Here is a 15,837-nt window from a genome sequence, read left to right as displayed (position 1 = left end):
AGCATGCTGGTTTAAGGTTGCCAGGTGGGAGCAGGCGGGTTTAAAGTTGTCGGTGTGGGACCGTGCGGGTTTAAGGTTGGCGGGCAGGTTTAATGTTGGCGGGCGGGAACGGGCGGGTTTAAGCTTGCCGGGCGGGGGCGGGCGGGTTTAAGTTTGGCGGGCGGGAGCAGGGGGGTTTAAGGTTGGCGGGTGGGAGAGGGCGGGTTTAAGGTTGGCGGGCGGGAGCGGGCGGGTTTAAGTTTTGCGGGAGGGAGCGGGCGGGTTTAAGTTTTGCGGGAGGGAGCAGGCGGGTTTAAGGTTGGCGGACGGGAGCGGGCGGGTTTAAGGTTGGCGGACGGGTTTAAGGTTGGTGGGAGGGAGCGGGTGGGTTTAAGGTTGGCGGGCAGGTTTAAGGTTGGTGGACGCGTTTGAGGTTGGAGGGCGGGAGTGGGCTGGTTTAAGGTTGGCGTTCAGGTTTAAGGTTGGTGGGCGGGTTTAAGGTTGGCGGGCGGTTTTAAGGTTGATGGGCGGGAGCGTGTGGGTTTAAGGTTGGCGGGCGGGAGCAGGCGGGTTTAAGGTTGGCGGGCAGGAGCGGGCGGGTTTAAGATTGGCGGGTAGGAGCATGCTAGTTTAAGGTTGGCGGGTGGGAGCAGGCGAGTTTAAGGTTGGCAGGCGGGTTTTAGGTTGGCGGGCGGGAGCGGGCAGGTTCAAGGTTGGCGGGAGGTTTTAAGGATGTTGGGCGGGTTTAAGGTTGTGGGCGGGAGCTGGCGGGTTTAAGATTGGCGGGCGCGGGCGGGTTTTAGGTAGGTGGGAGGTTTAAGATTGGTGGGCGGGAGCATGCGGGTTTAAGGTTGATGGGTGGGAGCGGGCGGGTTTAAGGTTGGCGGGCGGGTTTAAAGTTGGTGGGTTGGAGTGGGCGGGTTTGAGGTTGGCAGGCAGGTTTAAGGTTGGTGGGTGGATTTACGGTTGGCGGGCGGGAGCGGGCGGGTTTAAGATTGACGGGCAGGAGCATGTGGGTTTAAGGTTGCTGGGCGGGAGCGGGTGGGTTTAAGGTTGGGGGGCGGGAGCGGGTGGGTTTAAGGTTCGCGGGTGGGAGCAGGCGAGTTTAAGGTTGGCAGGCGGGTTTAAGGTTGGTGGACGCGTTTGAGGTTGGAGGGCGGGAGTGGGCTGGTTTAAGGTTGGCGTTCAGGTTTAAGGTTGGTGGGCGGGTTTAAGGTTGGCGGGCGGTTTTAAGGTTGATGGGCGGGAGCGTGTGGGTTTAAGGTTGGCGGGCGGGAGCAGGCGGGTTTAAGGTTGGCGGGCAGGAGCGGGCGGGTTTAAGATTGGCGGGTAGGAGCATGCGAGTTTAAGGTTGGCGGGTGGGAGCAGGCGAGTTTAAGGTTGGCGGGCGGGTTTAAAGTTGGTGGGTTGGAGTGGGCGGGTTTGAGGTTGGCAGGCAGGTTTAAGGTTGGTGGGCGGGTTTAAGGTTGTGGGCGGGAGCGGGCGGGTTTAAGATTGACGGGCAGGAGCATGTGGGTTTAAGGTTGCTGGGCGGGAGCGGGTGGGTTTAAGGTTGGGGGGCGGGAGCGGGTGGGTTTAAGGTTGGGGGGCGGGAGCGGGTGGGTTTAAGGTTCGCGGGTGGGAGCAGGCGAGTTTAAGGTTGGCAGGCGGGTTTAAGGTTGACCGGCGGGATCGGGCGGGTTTAAGGTTGGCGGACGGTAGCGGGCGGGTTTAAGGTTGGAGGGCGGGAGCGGGCAGGTTTAAGGTTGGCGGGCAGGTTTAAGGTTGGTGGGTGGATTTAAGGTTGGCGGGCAGGATCGTGCAGTTTTAAGATTGGCGGGCGGGAGCATGCTGGTTTAAGGTTGCCAGGTGGGAGCAGGCGGGTTTAAAGTTGTCGGTGTGGGACCGTGCGGGTTTAAGGTTGGCGGGCAGGTTTAATGTTGGCGGGCGGGAACGGGCGGGTTTAAGCTTGCCGGGCGGGGGCGGGCGGGTTTAAGTTTGGCGGGCGGGAGCAGGGGGGTTTAAGGTTGGCGGGTGGGAGAGGGCGGGTTTAAGGTTGGCGGGCGGGAGCGGGCGGGTTTAAGTTTTGCGGGAGGGAGCGGGCGGGTTTAAGGTTGGCGGACGGGAGCGGGCGGGTTTAAGGTTGGCGGACGGGTTTAAGGTTGGTGGGAGGGAGCGGGTGGGTTTAAGGTTGGTGGGAGGGAGCGGGTGGGTTTAAGGTTGGCGGGCAGGTTTAAGGTTGGTGGACGCGTTTGAGGTTGGAGGGCGGGAGTGGGCTGGTTCAAGGTTGGCGTTCAGGTTTAAGGTTGGTGGGCGGGTTTAAGGTTGGCGGGCGGTTTTAAGGTTGATGGGCGGGAGCGTGTGGGTTTAAGGTTGGCGGGCGGGAGCAGGCGGGTTTAAGGTTGGCGGGCAGGAGCGGGCGGGTTTAAGATTGGCGGGTAGGAGCATGCGAGTTTAAGGTTGGCGGGTGGGAGCAGGCGAGTTTAAGGTTGGCAGGCGGGTTTTAGGTTGGCGGGCGGGAGCGGGCAGGTTTAAGGTTGGCGGGAGGTTTTAAGGATGTTGGGCGGGTTTAAGGTTGTGGGCGGGAGCTGGCGGGTTTAAGATTGGCGGGCGCGGGCGGGTTTTAGGTTGGTGGGAGGTTTAAGAATGGTGGGCGGGAGCATGCGGGTTTAAGGTTGATGGGTGGGAGCGGGCGGGTTTAAGGTTGGTGGGCGCGGGCGGGTTTTAGGTTGGTGGGAGGTTTTAAGGATGTTGGGCGGGTTTAAGGTTGATGGGTGGGAGCGGGCGGGTTTAAGGTTGGTGGGCGGGAGCGGGCGGGTTTAAGGTTGGCGGGCAGGTTTCAGGTTGGTAGGCGGGTTTATGGTTGGCGGGCAGGAACGGGCGGGTTTAAGGTTGGCGGACGGGAGCATGTGGGTTTTAGGTTGGCGGGCGCGGGCGGGTTTTAGGTTGGTGGGAGGTTTTAAGGATGTTGGGCGGGTTTAAGGTTGATGGGTGGGAGCGGGCGGGTTTAAGGTTGGTGGGCGGGAGCGGGCGGGTTTAAGGTTGGCGGGCAGGTTTCAGGTTGGTAGGCGGGTTTATGGTTGGCGGGCAGGAACGGGCGGGTTTAAGGTTGGCGGACGGGAGCATGTGGGTTTAAGGTTGGCGGGCGGGTTTAAGATTGGCGGGCGGGTTTAAGGTTGGCGGACGGGAGCATGTGGGTTTTAGGTTGGCGGGTGGGAGCGGACGGGTTTAAGGTTGGCGGGCGGGAGCGGGCGGGTTTAAGATTGGCGGGCGGGTTTAAGGTTGCCGCGGGCAGCTAAAAATAGACAGCGGTTCCCAAGATTTTTGGCAGGATGGAGAATGTCATTTATTTTGTGTTATATATTCGTGTTTGTTCTGAGCCATTGTATTAAATTGTGGTGTTCAGCTAGTTTAAATGTATTTCTTTCAAATAAGTTTCAGTATTTTCTTCTGTTTTTAAGCTGCTCTTGTTTGTTTATAATAATGTAATATTTAAACATTTGTTGTATAGATTTGGTTATTGTTTTGTATTAGCTGCAGATATTTGCACATCTGATTAGTTTTTGGTCTCAGTTTACATTTATTTGCAATTCAAAGTTGAGAGATTTATGTTGAATTTGTTTTATTTAGTTAGTTCTTGTTCTAATGGAATAAAACATTTAATGCATATAAACTTATTTCATCATACAGTATATCCATTAATGGATCTGTGGGTGTGGGCATGATTGGACAGAAATATTGCAGGAGCTGGTGTGAGTGACAGAGACAGATAACAGGAGAGGGCAGTATTGGTCAGAAATTCAGTGGGAGTGGGCGGGAGCGCAGGGCTCTACGTCGAAGTGAGGGGAGAAAGAAGATGATGAGACAAAGGAAACAAGATGAAGAGGATGAGGTCTAGGGAGAGAATAAAAGGCAAGATTTTAAGGAGAGATATATAAGGGAGGAAGACAAAATACCTGTGAGAAGAATGTCAGGAGCAGAGTGAGAAGAGGACCGAGTACTGGGAAAGTGATGAGAATCTTGGAGCAGCTTAAACTGATACGTTAAATATTCATTTGGAGACAGTTGCACAATGTACTCTGGAAATGCTGGGTTTGTTTGGGCTCCTGTTAAGACCGAACTAATTCATTCACTACATGTTTGTTTTGAACATGTCTGTTCTTGCCCTGTTTTCATGTCTGTTTGCCTCTCTGCTCTTTGAAAGAAAGTGGAGGTAACTATGGATTATAATAGGGGTATATGGAAAATAGGGGGCTGCTGCAGGGGTAATGGAAATAGGGGGCCACTGAATGGGTTGTAACTGTTCACATGGGGGCCACAGCACAGGCACTTACTCATTTTCTGATTCCTAGCCCTCCCTGGAAAAGTGCTGACCTTCATATGTCTCTCAAGCTACTGTAAATAATACCTAAATAACAAAATGCTAATAAAGATCAATGATGCAGTTTCAGTGGTGTTTGTATAGATTAATAAGTTGCTATAGCAGTAATATAGTGAAAAACAAATGGGCGAAAAACAAAAACCTTACAGCTGACTTTTGCAAACGAAAGAAACCAACGGCAGTTATTTTTCATCATCAGGTTTACGTAATTCTTATGCACTGTTATCTTGTAAAGACTGTGAATAATAGATGTATTTCAATATGAAATCAAGGATGATGACCTAACTCTTTAATAAAAATGGTTTGCATCTCCCCTGATTTGCATATTCCAGAGCCCTGGAATGAATGGCATGATTATGGGAAAATGATGGAGAGATTTACGTACTGATTAAAACGATGGATTTATGTGCAGATTAAAACAATGAGACAGTGAAGTAAAAATGATCACCTTTAACCTCTGTAAAAGGGGTTACAAGTGATTAATATGTATGTCTGTCTCCTTCTATAATAGATGATTCATCTTTCTTCTGTCTCCCCAGTTTGTAGCCCATCCCAACTGCCAGCAGCAGCTTCTCACCATCTGGTATGAGAACCTGTCAGGGCTCCGTCAGCAGTCCATCGGTGTGAAATGCTGGACTGTGCTGGGAGTGACTGTGGGGCTCCCCTTTCTGGCCATTGCTTACTGGATCATGCCTTGCAGCAAGGTATGCCTGAACACCGCTCAGATATGATGCTCATGATCCCGGCTTTTGTTTCATACCTGGTTTATACCATTCTCGGTTCTGCTCCGTGCACAAACTCACTGCCTAAACTAGTGGGCAAAATTGTGGAAACACCTAACGTTTTTCGCGTTACCCTTTAAAAATTACTACACAGATATTCTCGGTAATGCTTATAAAGAATCAAAGATTGTTACAAAATTTGTACACTGGATGGTTAAATTGGTCCCTGTGGGGAAATTCTCTTTGCCTCCCTCAGCTTGCTCTCTGTGGGTGACAGCAAGCTGGCCACAAAGGCCAACCAGCCATAGCAGCACCCTGGGATCTGGGGTTTAAGGGCCTTTCTTAAGGGAGCTGCAGATGTGCTGAGGCTGGACACAAACCAGCAACCTTCTGATCATAGGCATAGAGGCTTAGCCCATGGAGCCACACACTACCCCCAATAAGTACTTGAAGCAACAGTTGAATAAAGTTCTGCAATCTCTAAGAATTGGAAGTATTTCCACAATTTTGGCCACTACGTGCATCTCCGCTCTGGTCATAGCTGTGGTTCAGGCCGGGGGACGCCCAGTGCTAGCTGACCTAGCACATACCCCTTGCTTCCAGGAGGTCAAAAGGAGATTAAAGCGCACAACTGTTGAGTTGGTTGAAGTCTGGTGTGATAACCTTTACTCAAAGGGCTTATTCAGCTATACTAAGACTCACGCAGTCCTCTCTTCCTGGAGGATTATAGTTCTGTCACAAGGCCATGCTCATGGATTTAGAAGACATGACATTTGGCTTAAACCTAAACCATCTGTGTTCAATTCTCTGCCACTCCGAGCTGCCAGCATTCTTTATTCCAGTGGGGCGATTCTCTGGAAACAGCTCTTGCGTGTATTTTGCTGGAGGTCTGCATTTGTACAAGAAATATGATGGTGTGGCAGTATATGGGGGTCAGAAGTGGTTTATGGGGGTCATTGACACTTATATGGCAGCTCTGCAGTGTGCTGCTGTTCAGTGTTCACACATCATTAAAACCCAAACCATAGGTGTCTTTCACAAAGGCTGTTATCAGAATCATCTGAAAACCCCTCTAATGAATCCCATAACTGAGGCACAATTTTTATTCAGTCATTACTTTAATCATTCATTTTTCTTTTCTCCTCATTTCTAAATGAGTTTTAGTGGTCACCAGCACGTGTGTGTGTGTGTGTGTGTGTGTGTGTGTGTGTGTGTGTGTGTGTGTGTGTGTGTGTGCACTTGTGAGTGTGCCTGCATGTGTGCATGGTCATGTATGTTTATAGTCAAGCCAAAACCATGTTTATTAGACCTTAACAGCTTTAGAATACATTAATAACAAACATTATATGATTATACAATTATAACATTTGTTATTAATGTGTACTACAGCTGTTAGAGTATGGTACAATGGTAAGGTGTACTTACATGTTGTATGAATACATTATGAAGGTGTAATGTCCAGCATTATCCAATATATTCTATAATCTGCATGTGGTTTTGAATAATTCACTAAAGAAATTCCTGTTAAGTAGTTAACAGTAACAGTAACCCCACTCTCAAGTGTTACATTTAGGGGATATTTTGGTCACACGTTCTCCTTAACCTGTTAAACTGTAGAAAGCCTGAGTACGACAAAAGCCCCACCCACTTTGGCATATGATAATGAGCAATGAGAGCTTCCCTTTAAATCAGGGGTGGGGAACCGGTGCGGGCCGGTGTGGGTGCAGGTTTTGGGATACTATCTCCATGGATCTGATTCCCCAACCCTGATTTAAATTTGAAATCCAGTTTCAAATCAATCATGTCATGCATATCCTACAGTTAATAATTTTATTATCTCCAGTTTCACTCCTCGCAGAATGGATCACAGTCATTCCTTTGGGCCTTACCTACTGATTTTGTGAGATCAATCTTCAAAAGGTCAGACAGATAATGGGCTTGGTCCTTTCTTCCAGAGCAATGTAGCACCCAATAGAGAAGTCATTAATTTCTTCTCTCAAAATCAGTCAATCGTGTTAACGATAAATGCACACTGTGGGCTATAAGTTAATGAAATCTCATCATGCGTGATCTTTAAATCCCCAATTTCAACGACATTTATTATGGAAAACAAGCCCTCTCTCCCTTTTCAGTAGTATCATAGACACACCCATCAAAATACACAAAATCCCCTCTCATGGATCCCAACATACACCGATAAACCAGCTGGTCTATTAGTAAACCAAAACAGGTTATATTTATGGTTAAATAACAGGTCGCCATGTTGCCGGAATGAAAAACTTTGTGGTACTGGATGCAGTTGCCTTGTATTAAACATTTTATTAAAGCATCACCCTGTAAAAATGGATAAATATATGAAAACGTTTGTAATATCCACCCAGCCAGTTAATGTTTGGTTTGAATTAACATTTTCTGGATTGTATGAAATGAGTCGACTGTGGTTCTCTTGCCCACTGCAGCTGGGGCAGATACTCCGCAGTCCCTTCATGAAGTTCGTGGCCCACGCTGTGTCCTTCACTATCTTCCTGGGCCTTCTTGTGCTCAATGCCTCAGACCGCTTTGAGGGTATCAAGACCCTCCCCAACGAGACCGTCACTGACCACCCCCGGCAGATCTTCCGGGTGAAGACCACTCAGTTCTCCTGGACTGAGATGCTCATCATGAAGTGGGTCCTTGGTGAGCAGGACTTGTTCGTTCTGAGCATGATGTTGTTTCATTACATGTAATATGGTCCCTCACATAAAGCATGCTGCATATTGATGTCTTCTCAGTAAGTGGGGTTTGTCCAGGGATGCACATAACTACGTATGCAGGTAGGCATTCACCCTCAAAAGTGATAGGTGTGGCAATTGATAGTAACAGCGCAAATGTGTGCGTATTTTATGTGCATTTGTGCTGACATGACAAGAAATTATCACGTATTTTAACTTTTATATGGTAATTCACATTTCATTTGCGGTATAATGGTTAAAATGCATGGCAATTTCTTGTTATAGAGTGCAAATGCATATAAACTATGTAATCAAATAGTCGATTGCTGCACGTATCGCTTTTATAGGTGAATGTGTACTTGCATACCAGTTATGTGCATCTCTGGGTCTTCTTCACTAGTCCTAGTTAATTCTGAACAAGTCTGTGTTCACAGACAGTGAACAGAACAGAATCTATCCTTTCTTGTTGTGGATGTACATTCCTGGGCGAAAAAATAGGCCAAACCCAAATTGCTCAAAATTAAGTTTTGGGCCGTTTTTTGTGTCCAGGAGTGTAGGTTAAGACATTTCTCTGTGAATAAGGTTTGCCTTCCGTCCTGGTTAATTTTGTAAGCCTGTGTTTTCCTAGTGCATCTTGAGAAAGATTACACTCTAGTGAGTAAAATATGATTTCTTTCATAATGCACACTGAAGGTAGATGTCTTGATAGCCCAGTTGCATTGCAGCACTATTATAGCGACATGATGATAAATGTTATATACTGTATAACTACCAAACGCGAATTCTGCTTCCACTCTCTGTGTGCAGCTTGCATTTTCTTGCCATGTTACCCATGTGACCCTGTCCTGGTTGAGTGGTTATAAGATGACTGGATGGATGAATGCTTATTAGTCAAATTAGCTGCTGTTGGCGACACCCTCAGTTTGAATGAACAAGTATCCCCTGGTGTATTCCGACAATGAATTTTGAATTTGAAGCAGACAATGAACCGGAAAATAGTGGAACATCAATGTGGAAGCAGTTCAGAGAAAGCTTGGAAAAATTTGGGAAGCATCCAGTGGTGTCAGGTAACAAAGGACATAAAGAAGAGAGGGTGTTCCACGCCTGACAGGGAATTATACAATGTCCAACGACTTAAGGGGAATAAGAATCTTGAGTCAATCAAAGTCCTTCACTGGCATTACTTCATAAAAAACCATATCAATCTCTAGATAAGTGTAGAAATAGTTTGTGTGAGCATCAACTGAGCCGCGCCCAGAACTCAACTCGAAGGTTCAGTTGCTTTTGTTTGAGCCAGAATCCAATTACTTTGCCACATTGTGACTTTTTAATGTCTGCCATATTTTTTCTGTTCTTCTCTGAGAGTTGGGTTGCGTAAAAGGGGAGGGTGGATACATGTCATTCTCCTTCTCAGTGACACAGGTAGCAAAAAAAGGGGTGGGGGGGGGACCCTGCTGTGCTCTTTGAAGTTCCAGTAATTGTGCAAAGAATGAAACTGATTAGAGGCATTTTTTAATGAGCAATTATCTGCTGTGTTTGAAGAGTCTTAGGGAGGCTGTGTTAGGAATTAATGTGTTTGCATCATAGGAGAAAGTCTTTTTCTGTGTCTGTTTATCACTGTAAGTGTTTATGGTAATTACAGTGCATTTCTGAGGTTTTCATATGTGTAGATGCAATTCTGTCTATGTGTGGCTTTGTATATTTCTTCAAATTAATGTGTGTCTTGAAGTGTAACATGCTTATTGTGTCTGAGCATGTAAATAGTAGTGAGCGTGTCTGTATTGGAGAAGATGGTAAATGATCGCAAATCATTGCATTCTTCCTGAATTTGGTGTAGTAGCCCCCGAAAAATGTATTTATTTTGTCCCTTATCATGTAATGCCACCTTTGACAGGATCATCCCTAAACTGGACTGTGACACATGGTTTTGTTTAATCTTTTTTCCTGGCTCAGAATGTAAGAGCATCTGTCGTGTTACAGGTATGATCTGGTCGGAGTGCAAGGAAATCTGGGCAGACGGGCCTCGAGAATATGTGATGCACCTGTGGAACGTGCTGGACTTTGGCATGCTCTCCATCTTCGTGGCGTCCTTCACAGCTCGTCTCATGGCCTTCCTGAAGGCCTCGAAGGCCCAGCTATATGTGGACCTGCATGTGCCCAACAATGACCTTAGCAATGCCTCCCTGCCAGCTGACGTGGCCTACTTCACCTACGGTCAGTACTGTGGAGCGTTAACTATACCTGTAGGCAGCAGACACTACCCCATGGCCCCAAGTGTTGGCATGCAAACATCTGGTCTGAAGGTTGCCGATGCAAGTTCTAGGAGAAACCTTGATTTTACCTTCCTGGGGTATCTGAATTATCTCCTGGACATACAATAATCCATCCAGCCATACATCTTCCAAACACTTATCCTTGTCAGGTTAGCCTGGACCCAATCTCAGATGGCACAGGATACTAGTCATGGATATGGGATTCCAGACAACTGCTGAGCGCAGTCATACATACATAAACATTGTGGGCAATTTAGAGATATTTGTTGACCTGACTCACTCCGGTTTCCCCCCACAGTCCAAAAACATTCAACTTTTCGACTTGCTAAATTGCCCATAGGTGTGCATGTGTGAGTGAATGGTGTGTGAGTGTGCCCTGCGATGGGCTGGCCCCCCATCCTGGGTTGTTTCCTGCCTCGTGCCCATTGCTTCCAGGATAGGCTCCGGACCCCCCGGGACCCAGTAGGATAAGCGGTTTGGAGAATGGATGGATGGATGGATGGACTCCATTAGGACACCTACCTGACACAGTGACAACATGCAAACTCCACATACTCCACATAGGCAGGATTCAAATCAACAAACTGCAATAGTAATACTTACTAAGCTACTGTGTAGTTTTTTGCTGGACTTCCATCTTGCAGGCTCCCTACTTCTGCACTCACTATTCTTAGTAAGCACTTTGAGCCCTCATCCTAGCCAATACCTAACTACTACCTGCTGGCCCACATACTGTTCTCTCTAAAGTGCAACTAACAAGCCATTAAATCCAAGAGGACCACATTTTCTGAACACTAAAGCTTTAACAGTATGCTGACAGTAGTGCAAAGCCAGATCTTGTGTTAAGTGGCTTGCTGAATAGCGTTAGACATGCTACATGGAAATATTCTGTAAGAGAGACTTACTAGCTTCATCGTAACAGATGTCGCCTTGTCGGGCCACCTCTTGCCATCTTTTATAGTGCGTTTTACATGGGATTGTATTGACAAGTAACTATGAATGAGTTTTCTGGCAGAGAAAAGAAATCTTTGCTTAATCAATAAGTCTGCTCATTTAGAAGAAAATGGTTGTTATCGTAGTGAGGCCCGATGTGTAATTTACCTTTGTTTAACTTTCATAAACACTTATCCAATCAATGGAGCTGACAGGGATCCTGGAGTCTGTTCTTGGGAGCATAGGGAACAAGGTAGGGGACACTCTAATCAGCATATTAGGCCGTCACACGGCATATAGCAATTCTGTGTCACATTTGTGGACTGTAACAGGGGACCCACACGCAAGCAAAGCATGATCCTCACACAGTGAGCTGGGGCATGAATTAAACACACATCCCTGAAAGTGTGAGTCTACAGCATTGTCCATTAAGTCATCCTTGTTTAAATTACATCACTTAGCTGCTTAATCTATTTATCTGGTGCTGCAGTCATCTATATCTGTTATTTTCGCCTGTGGCTCCATGTAAAATTCAGATTTCCTGCTCAAGGGAACCACACAAATGTCTCTGTTAGAATTGCAACCTGTGATCACAAATCCAGTTAGATGTTTGTTTGCATGTTTAATTGGACTAATTTATGCCCCGAGCAGCTTTTTTGAGACGTTCTCAAAGCACTCATCTCAGCTGCTCTGTGTAGCACACCTTGTGCAACAAGATATCATTTGAATTTTATAAATTATCCCATCTCCCTTGCAGCAGTTTATTCTGGATAAGTCACCTTGAGCCTTCCCGAACAGACAGAGCACAAGGCAGGAATACAGCCGCTATGGGGTGCCAGTCCACCACAGGGCACATACCTGTACACACAATCACATAGTACCGCAATTTACCTGCACCCTTTTACCTAACTGTGTGTCTTTGGATTATGGGAAGAAACTTCAGAACTAGAGAGACCCCACACAACATGGGTAGAACATGCAATCTCCACCCACACTGGGATTCGTACACCTTAATTCTTGAAATGTGAGGCAGCAGTGCTACAGATTAAGCCACCCTAAATAAATACAAATTGTGAGCAATTACAATTCTATGTTTTCAACTGTCGCATATGAGGAGTTATCAATGCTGCCATCTTATGGTAGGTAAAAGTTACAGCAGGAAAATATATTTCATTCAAGCTGCTTATTTGCATTGTTGCAAAATCATATTTTAGCCAGTGGAAATGGCAGGCACATTATGTTGTGCTAAACACTTGATAAGTTGAATTACAAACTGGAATAGCGACAAAGTCAGTGGAGTAGACCAGAGAATCGCAATATACTGAACATTGTTTATTTCACGCACTATTAAACAGTGCTACAGCAATCATTTTCCAGTGAGAGACCACCAAAGCTATTTCACCGATTTCTTCTCCAATCACACACCACAATCAGTGTGACACTAATTTTCTCTCCAATCACAGTCCATCAGAAGTGATGCATTAACCATCCTCCATCAGAGACGACTGGTTTTTATTATTAGTCATATTATTTTCCGGTCATAAACCACGATGCTTTGCAGTCTTTTCTAGCATGTACTGTCTGAAGGGACAGTTCAATTTCTTTGTCCGTCATAACTCGAGGGCCAGGATTGTGCATGAGAGGTAGTAATTTCACCCATTTATCCCTTACATCTCGCGCTGTGGCCATCCTGTCTTTTTCTCTGCAAGTTTTAGAAACGAAAAGCACCAGAGATGATATGAGATCATTCTAGAAATATTAGCCTTTAAAAATGTCCTTCCACTACCTGAATTTCTTCTAAAATTATACTAAAATTGCTTATTTTCTGAGATACAAAGAGTTTAAATTCTGGTTGTGTTTGACGTGTCTGTAACATTGCAGGCCGATTATATAATCAATACATAAGCAAATAAAAGCACATTTTTGCTAAACGTCCTTGAAGCACTGACCTGCTTGTTGCAAAGAAATGAATCTGTGATCTTTGAGTCAGCAGCACAGGCTTTGCGTGGTGTGTGCATCCTTGAGGAGATGCTCTGGTCCATGTATAATAACCCTGTTTGGCAGTTTAGTCACTCTGAGCCAGAAACATTAAAAGAGCAAAGTAGGCCAGGGGCTTTTTCGACTTTGTGTCATCTTTGTAATGATTTTCAGGAACAGCTTACCCAGGAGATTCTTCGGTTTCTCTGCTCCTTTCCTTCTTCCTTCTTTCAAATTGAAATGTGTAGCTTTAGCGATTTTTTTTTATCAGTTTTATCAGTGTGTGCTGTTTGTGGTGTTAGTGCAATTGATGTGTACAGCATCAAGAAACAAATCACAAAAGTTTGCGTAGTCTGAGCAAGAACAGTCAGAAATTATTTTTAAGCATTATTTTTGCTTTACCCTGGGTGAAAATCATGCCTATTCTAAGTATATGAACACAATTTTACCAGCAACATTCTTCAGGTGCCAGTACTTCCTCTGAATTGACTGAAATTATTTTTTGCCTTCCCATATGTTTTTATTGTGTTGGAAACTTGATCACTCATTAAGTGAAAAACACGGATTTTCTGTTAAGCAGTAATGAGTAGGTCCACTTTTACTTAGGCCAATTTCTTAATTTGGGTTTTCTTAATTATGATACAGACTATACTCAGCTTGTTTTGTATCTGTTGTTCTCCATTATTTTATATTAAGATTAATGTTATTATTGATCCGGGGGGAATCCCATATAGCAGCAAGAATATCGTCCACAAATGAAGATACTGTGAAGTGTGAAGACTGTAAACATACAGCTAACAGGTAAACGAGGTGCAATCAAATATGGCATTTGTGACGCAAGTGTATGAGGGTGTATGTGACGAAACATGAGACCTGTAGCTAATTAAAAAGTACAGTACACAAATAGAGTATCCGTGTCCCTTAGCTGCCTCTCGGCCTCATTTTCCCATCTATCATTCGCGATCTTGCTGACTCTCTGCCTCTCTGTGTCTCTCACAGCCAGGAACAGATGGAGACCCTCTGATCCTCAACTTATATCCGAGGGCCTCTACGCCATTGCGGTGGTGCTCAGCTTCTCCCGCATCGCCTACATCCTGCCCGCCAACGAGAGCTTCGGCCCGCTGCAGATCTCCCTGGGTCGCACCGTCAAGGACATCTTCAAGTTCATGGTCATCTTCATCCTGGTGTTTGTGGCCTTCATGATCGGCATGTTCAATCTCTACTCCTACTACCTGGGAGCCAAATATAACCCTGCCTTCACCACGTGAGTTTTAAGAAATCCCTTGCAACATAAATTCCTTTTGCTAACAATCCTGCCGCCCTCAGCTGAAGGCTAAGTTATTGTGGGAGCTCCGTTCTCCGTCTGTCACTGCTCACCCTGTTTTTTAAAGCATCACACACTCCATCTACTCCGTACCTCTGGAGTCTGCAAAAAATATAATAAAACCAGTGGATTACAACAAAAAAACTAAATAGAAACCAGGGTAAGAAGTACACAGCTGAACTTTCAAGGCTAAAGTTCATTTATAATTTTACTCAGAGTGGGATAAGTCTGCAAAATCAAAACTATGTAATTGAATTGACTTATAAATCTTTTCCAACATACCTATCTCCAGATTATAAAAAAAAATCTAAAAGAAAAAAATCCTTTCAATTTCCTTGGTACCTACAACCTATTCCAACACATCTATCTCCAGAATATTTTAAAAATATATATTTAAAAGAAATAAATCCTTTCAATTTCTTTGGTACCTACAACCTATTCCAACACACCTATCTCCAGATTATTTAAGAAATATATTTAAAAGAAATAAATACTTTCAATTTCTTTCTGTATCTACAACCTAGTAATTAAGCCCAATGCGGGAGGGCCATCCCAGATTCCAGTCGTTTCAGGTCACTTATCATCAGTGCTGTTTCTTTTACCTTTGACCTTCTTCTACTTTTTTTTTTAAAAAAAAATCTCATTATTCCTTTGCCTTTTGGCCGGAGATTGATTTTCATCACGTTCCAAAACTGCCACCAGGGGTCAGAATCTTGCTTATTCTGAACCACTAGTAAAAGAGCATTGAGCGTGAGAGTAAAACCGTTTAAGTGTTACAGCCGCTAACAGAAACAGATTGAGAGGAGTAGCTGTGGCCGGGCTTCCAGCAGAGAGCTCACAGTGTCACAAAGTGCTCTGATTATGATTCCATGGTTAAACATTATGGCATTATGAGAGGAAACTAGTAAAAACCACAGAAGGTAGGTGGTAGATAAGGAAATGTAATTTCCATCAAAACAAAATAAGAATATATGTCGTTACTATTTGTCTCAGGAGTGTGCCATCAGTGACAGTCTCAGGGAATATATTACCATGCTGCTAGCAACGGCCATGAAGCATCAACACCTTCTGCACACTGACCCTTCCACCCATGTCAAAAACCAAGTTCTCCTCAGCAACTTTTACAGACGGTTACCCAGTAACAACCCCAAAGAGGCACTCAGACGTATTAGGCCAGGTGTTTCTGTCCACTGAGCATCTAACAAACCTGTGCATAAGCTCAAGGCTCTGCGATTGCCCCATGCATAGGATGAATACCTGACAATGAGATTGCTCCGCTTGGCCCTCCCTCTAGGGGGCAGAGTGATGGGGACATAAAGGACACTCATGCTTGAAAGCGTAATAAGATTAAATTAATTTCCCCAGCTGTGAGTGCCTTTGCTGACTGGAGACTAGAGTTGAGTCAGGGCCTCTCCTGGGACTGATATGAGTCGGCTCACTCTGATGCTGCGATAGTAAGATGCTCAGAGACCCTACTTTAACACAGAATACAGATTATATATATAGAAAAACACTAGTCTAATAAGCAGGTCTTGTAATAAAGGCTCTGGCTAATTAA

The 15,837-nt window shown here is 45.3% G+C and overlaps 1 protein-coding gene across 1 annotated transcript in view; it reads left to right on the top strand.

Moving 5' to 3' along the window:
* Nucleotides 1-15,837, top strand: part of trpc7b (transient receptor potential cation channel, subfamily C, member 7b) — a 42,274-nt gene that overhangs the window by 19,324 nt on the left and 7,113 nt on the right. Inside the window, exons 4-7 of the mRNA XM_049029868.1 lie at nt 4,879-5,043; nt 7,521-7,737; nt 9,753-9,986; nt 13,955-14,219. Coding sequence (XP_048885825.1) covers nt 4,879-5,043; nt 7,521-7,737; nt 9,753-9,986; nt 13,955-14,219 — 881 coding nt within the window. The remainder of the gene's footprint in view (nt 1-4,878; nt 5,044-7,520; nt 7,738-9,752; nt 9,987-13,954; nt 14,220-15,837) is intronic.

The sequence above is a fragment of the Brienomyrus brachyistius genome, chromosome 10 (genome assembly GCF_023856365.1).
Source record: "Brienomyrus brachyistius isolate T26 chromosome 10, BBRACH_0.4, whole genome shotgun sequence".
Classification (NCBI taxonomy): domain Eukaryota; kingdom Metazoa; phylum Chordata; class Actinopteri; order Osteoglossiformes; family Mormyridae; genus Brienomyrus; species Brienomyrus brachyistius.
Note: the sequence above shows the minus strand (reverse complement) of the source record. Positions and strands in the feature narration are given on the sequence as shown.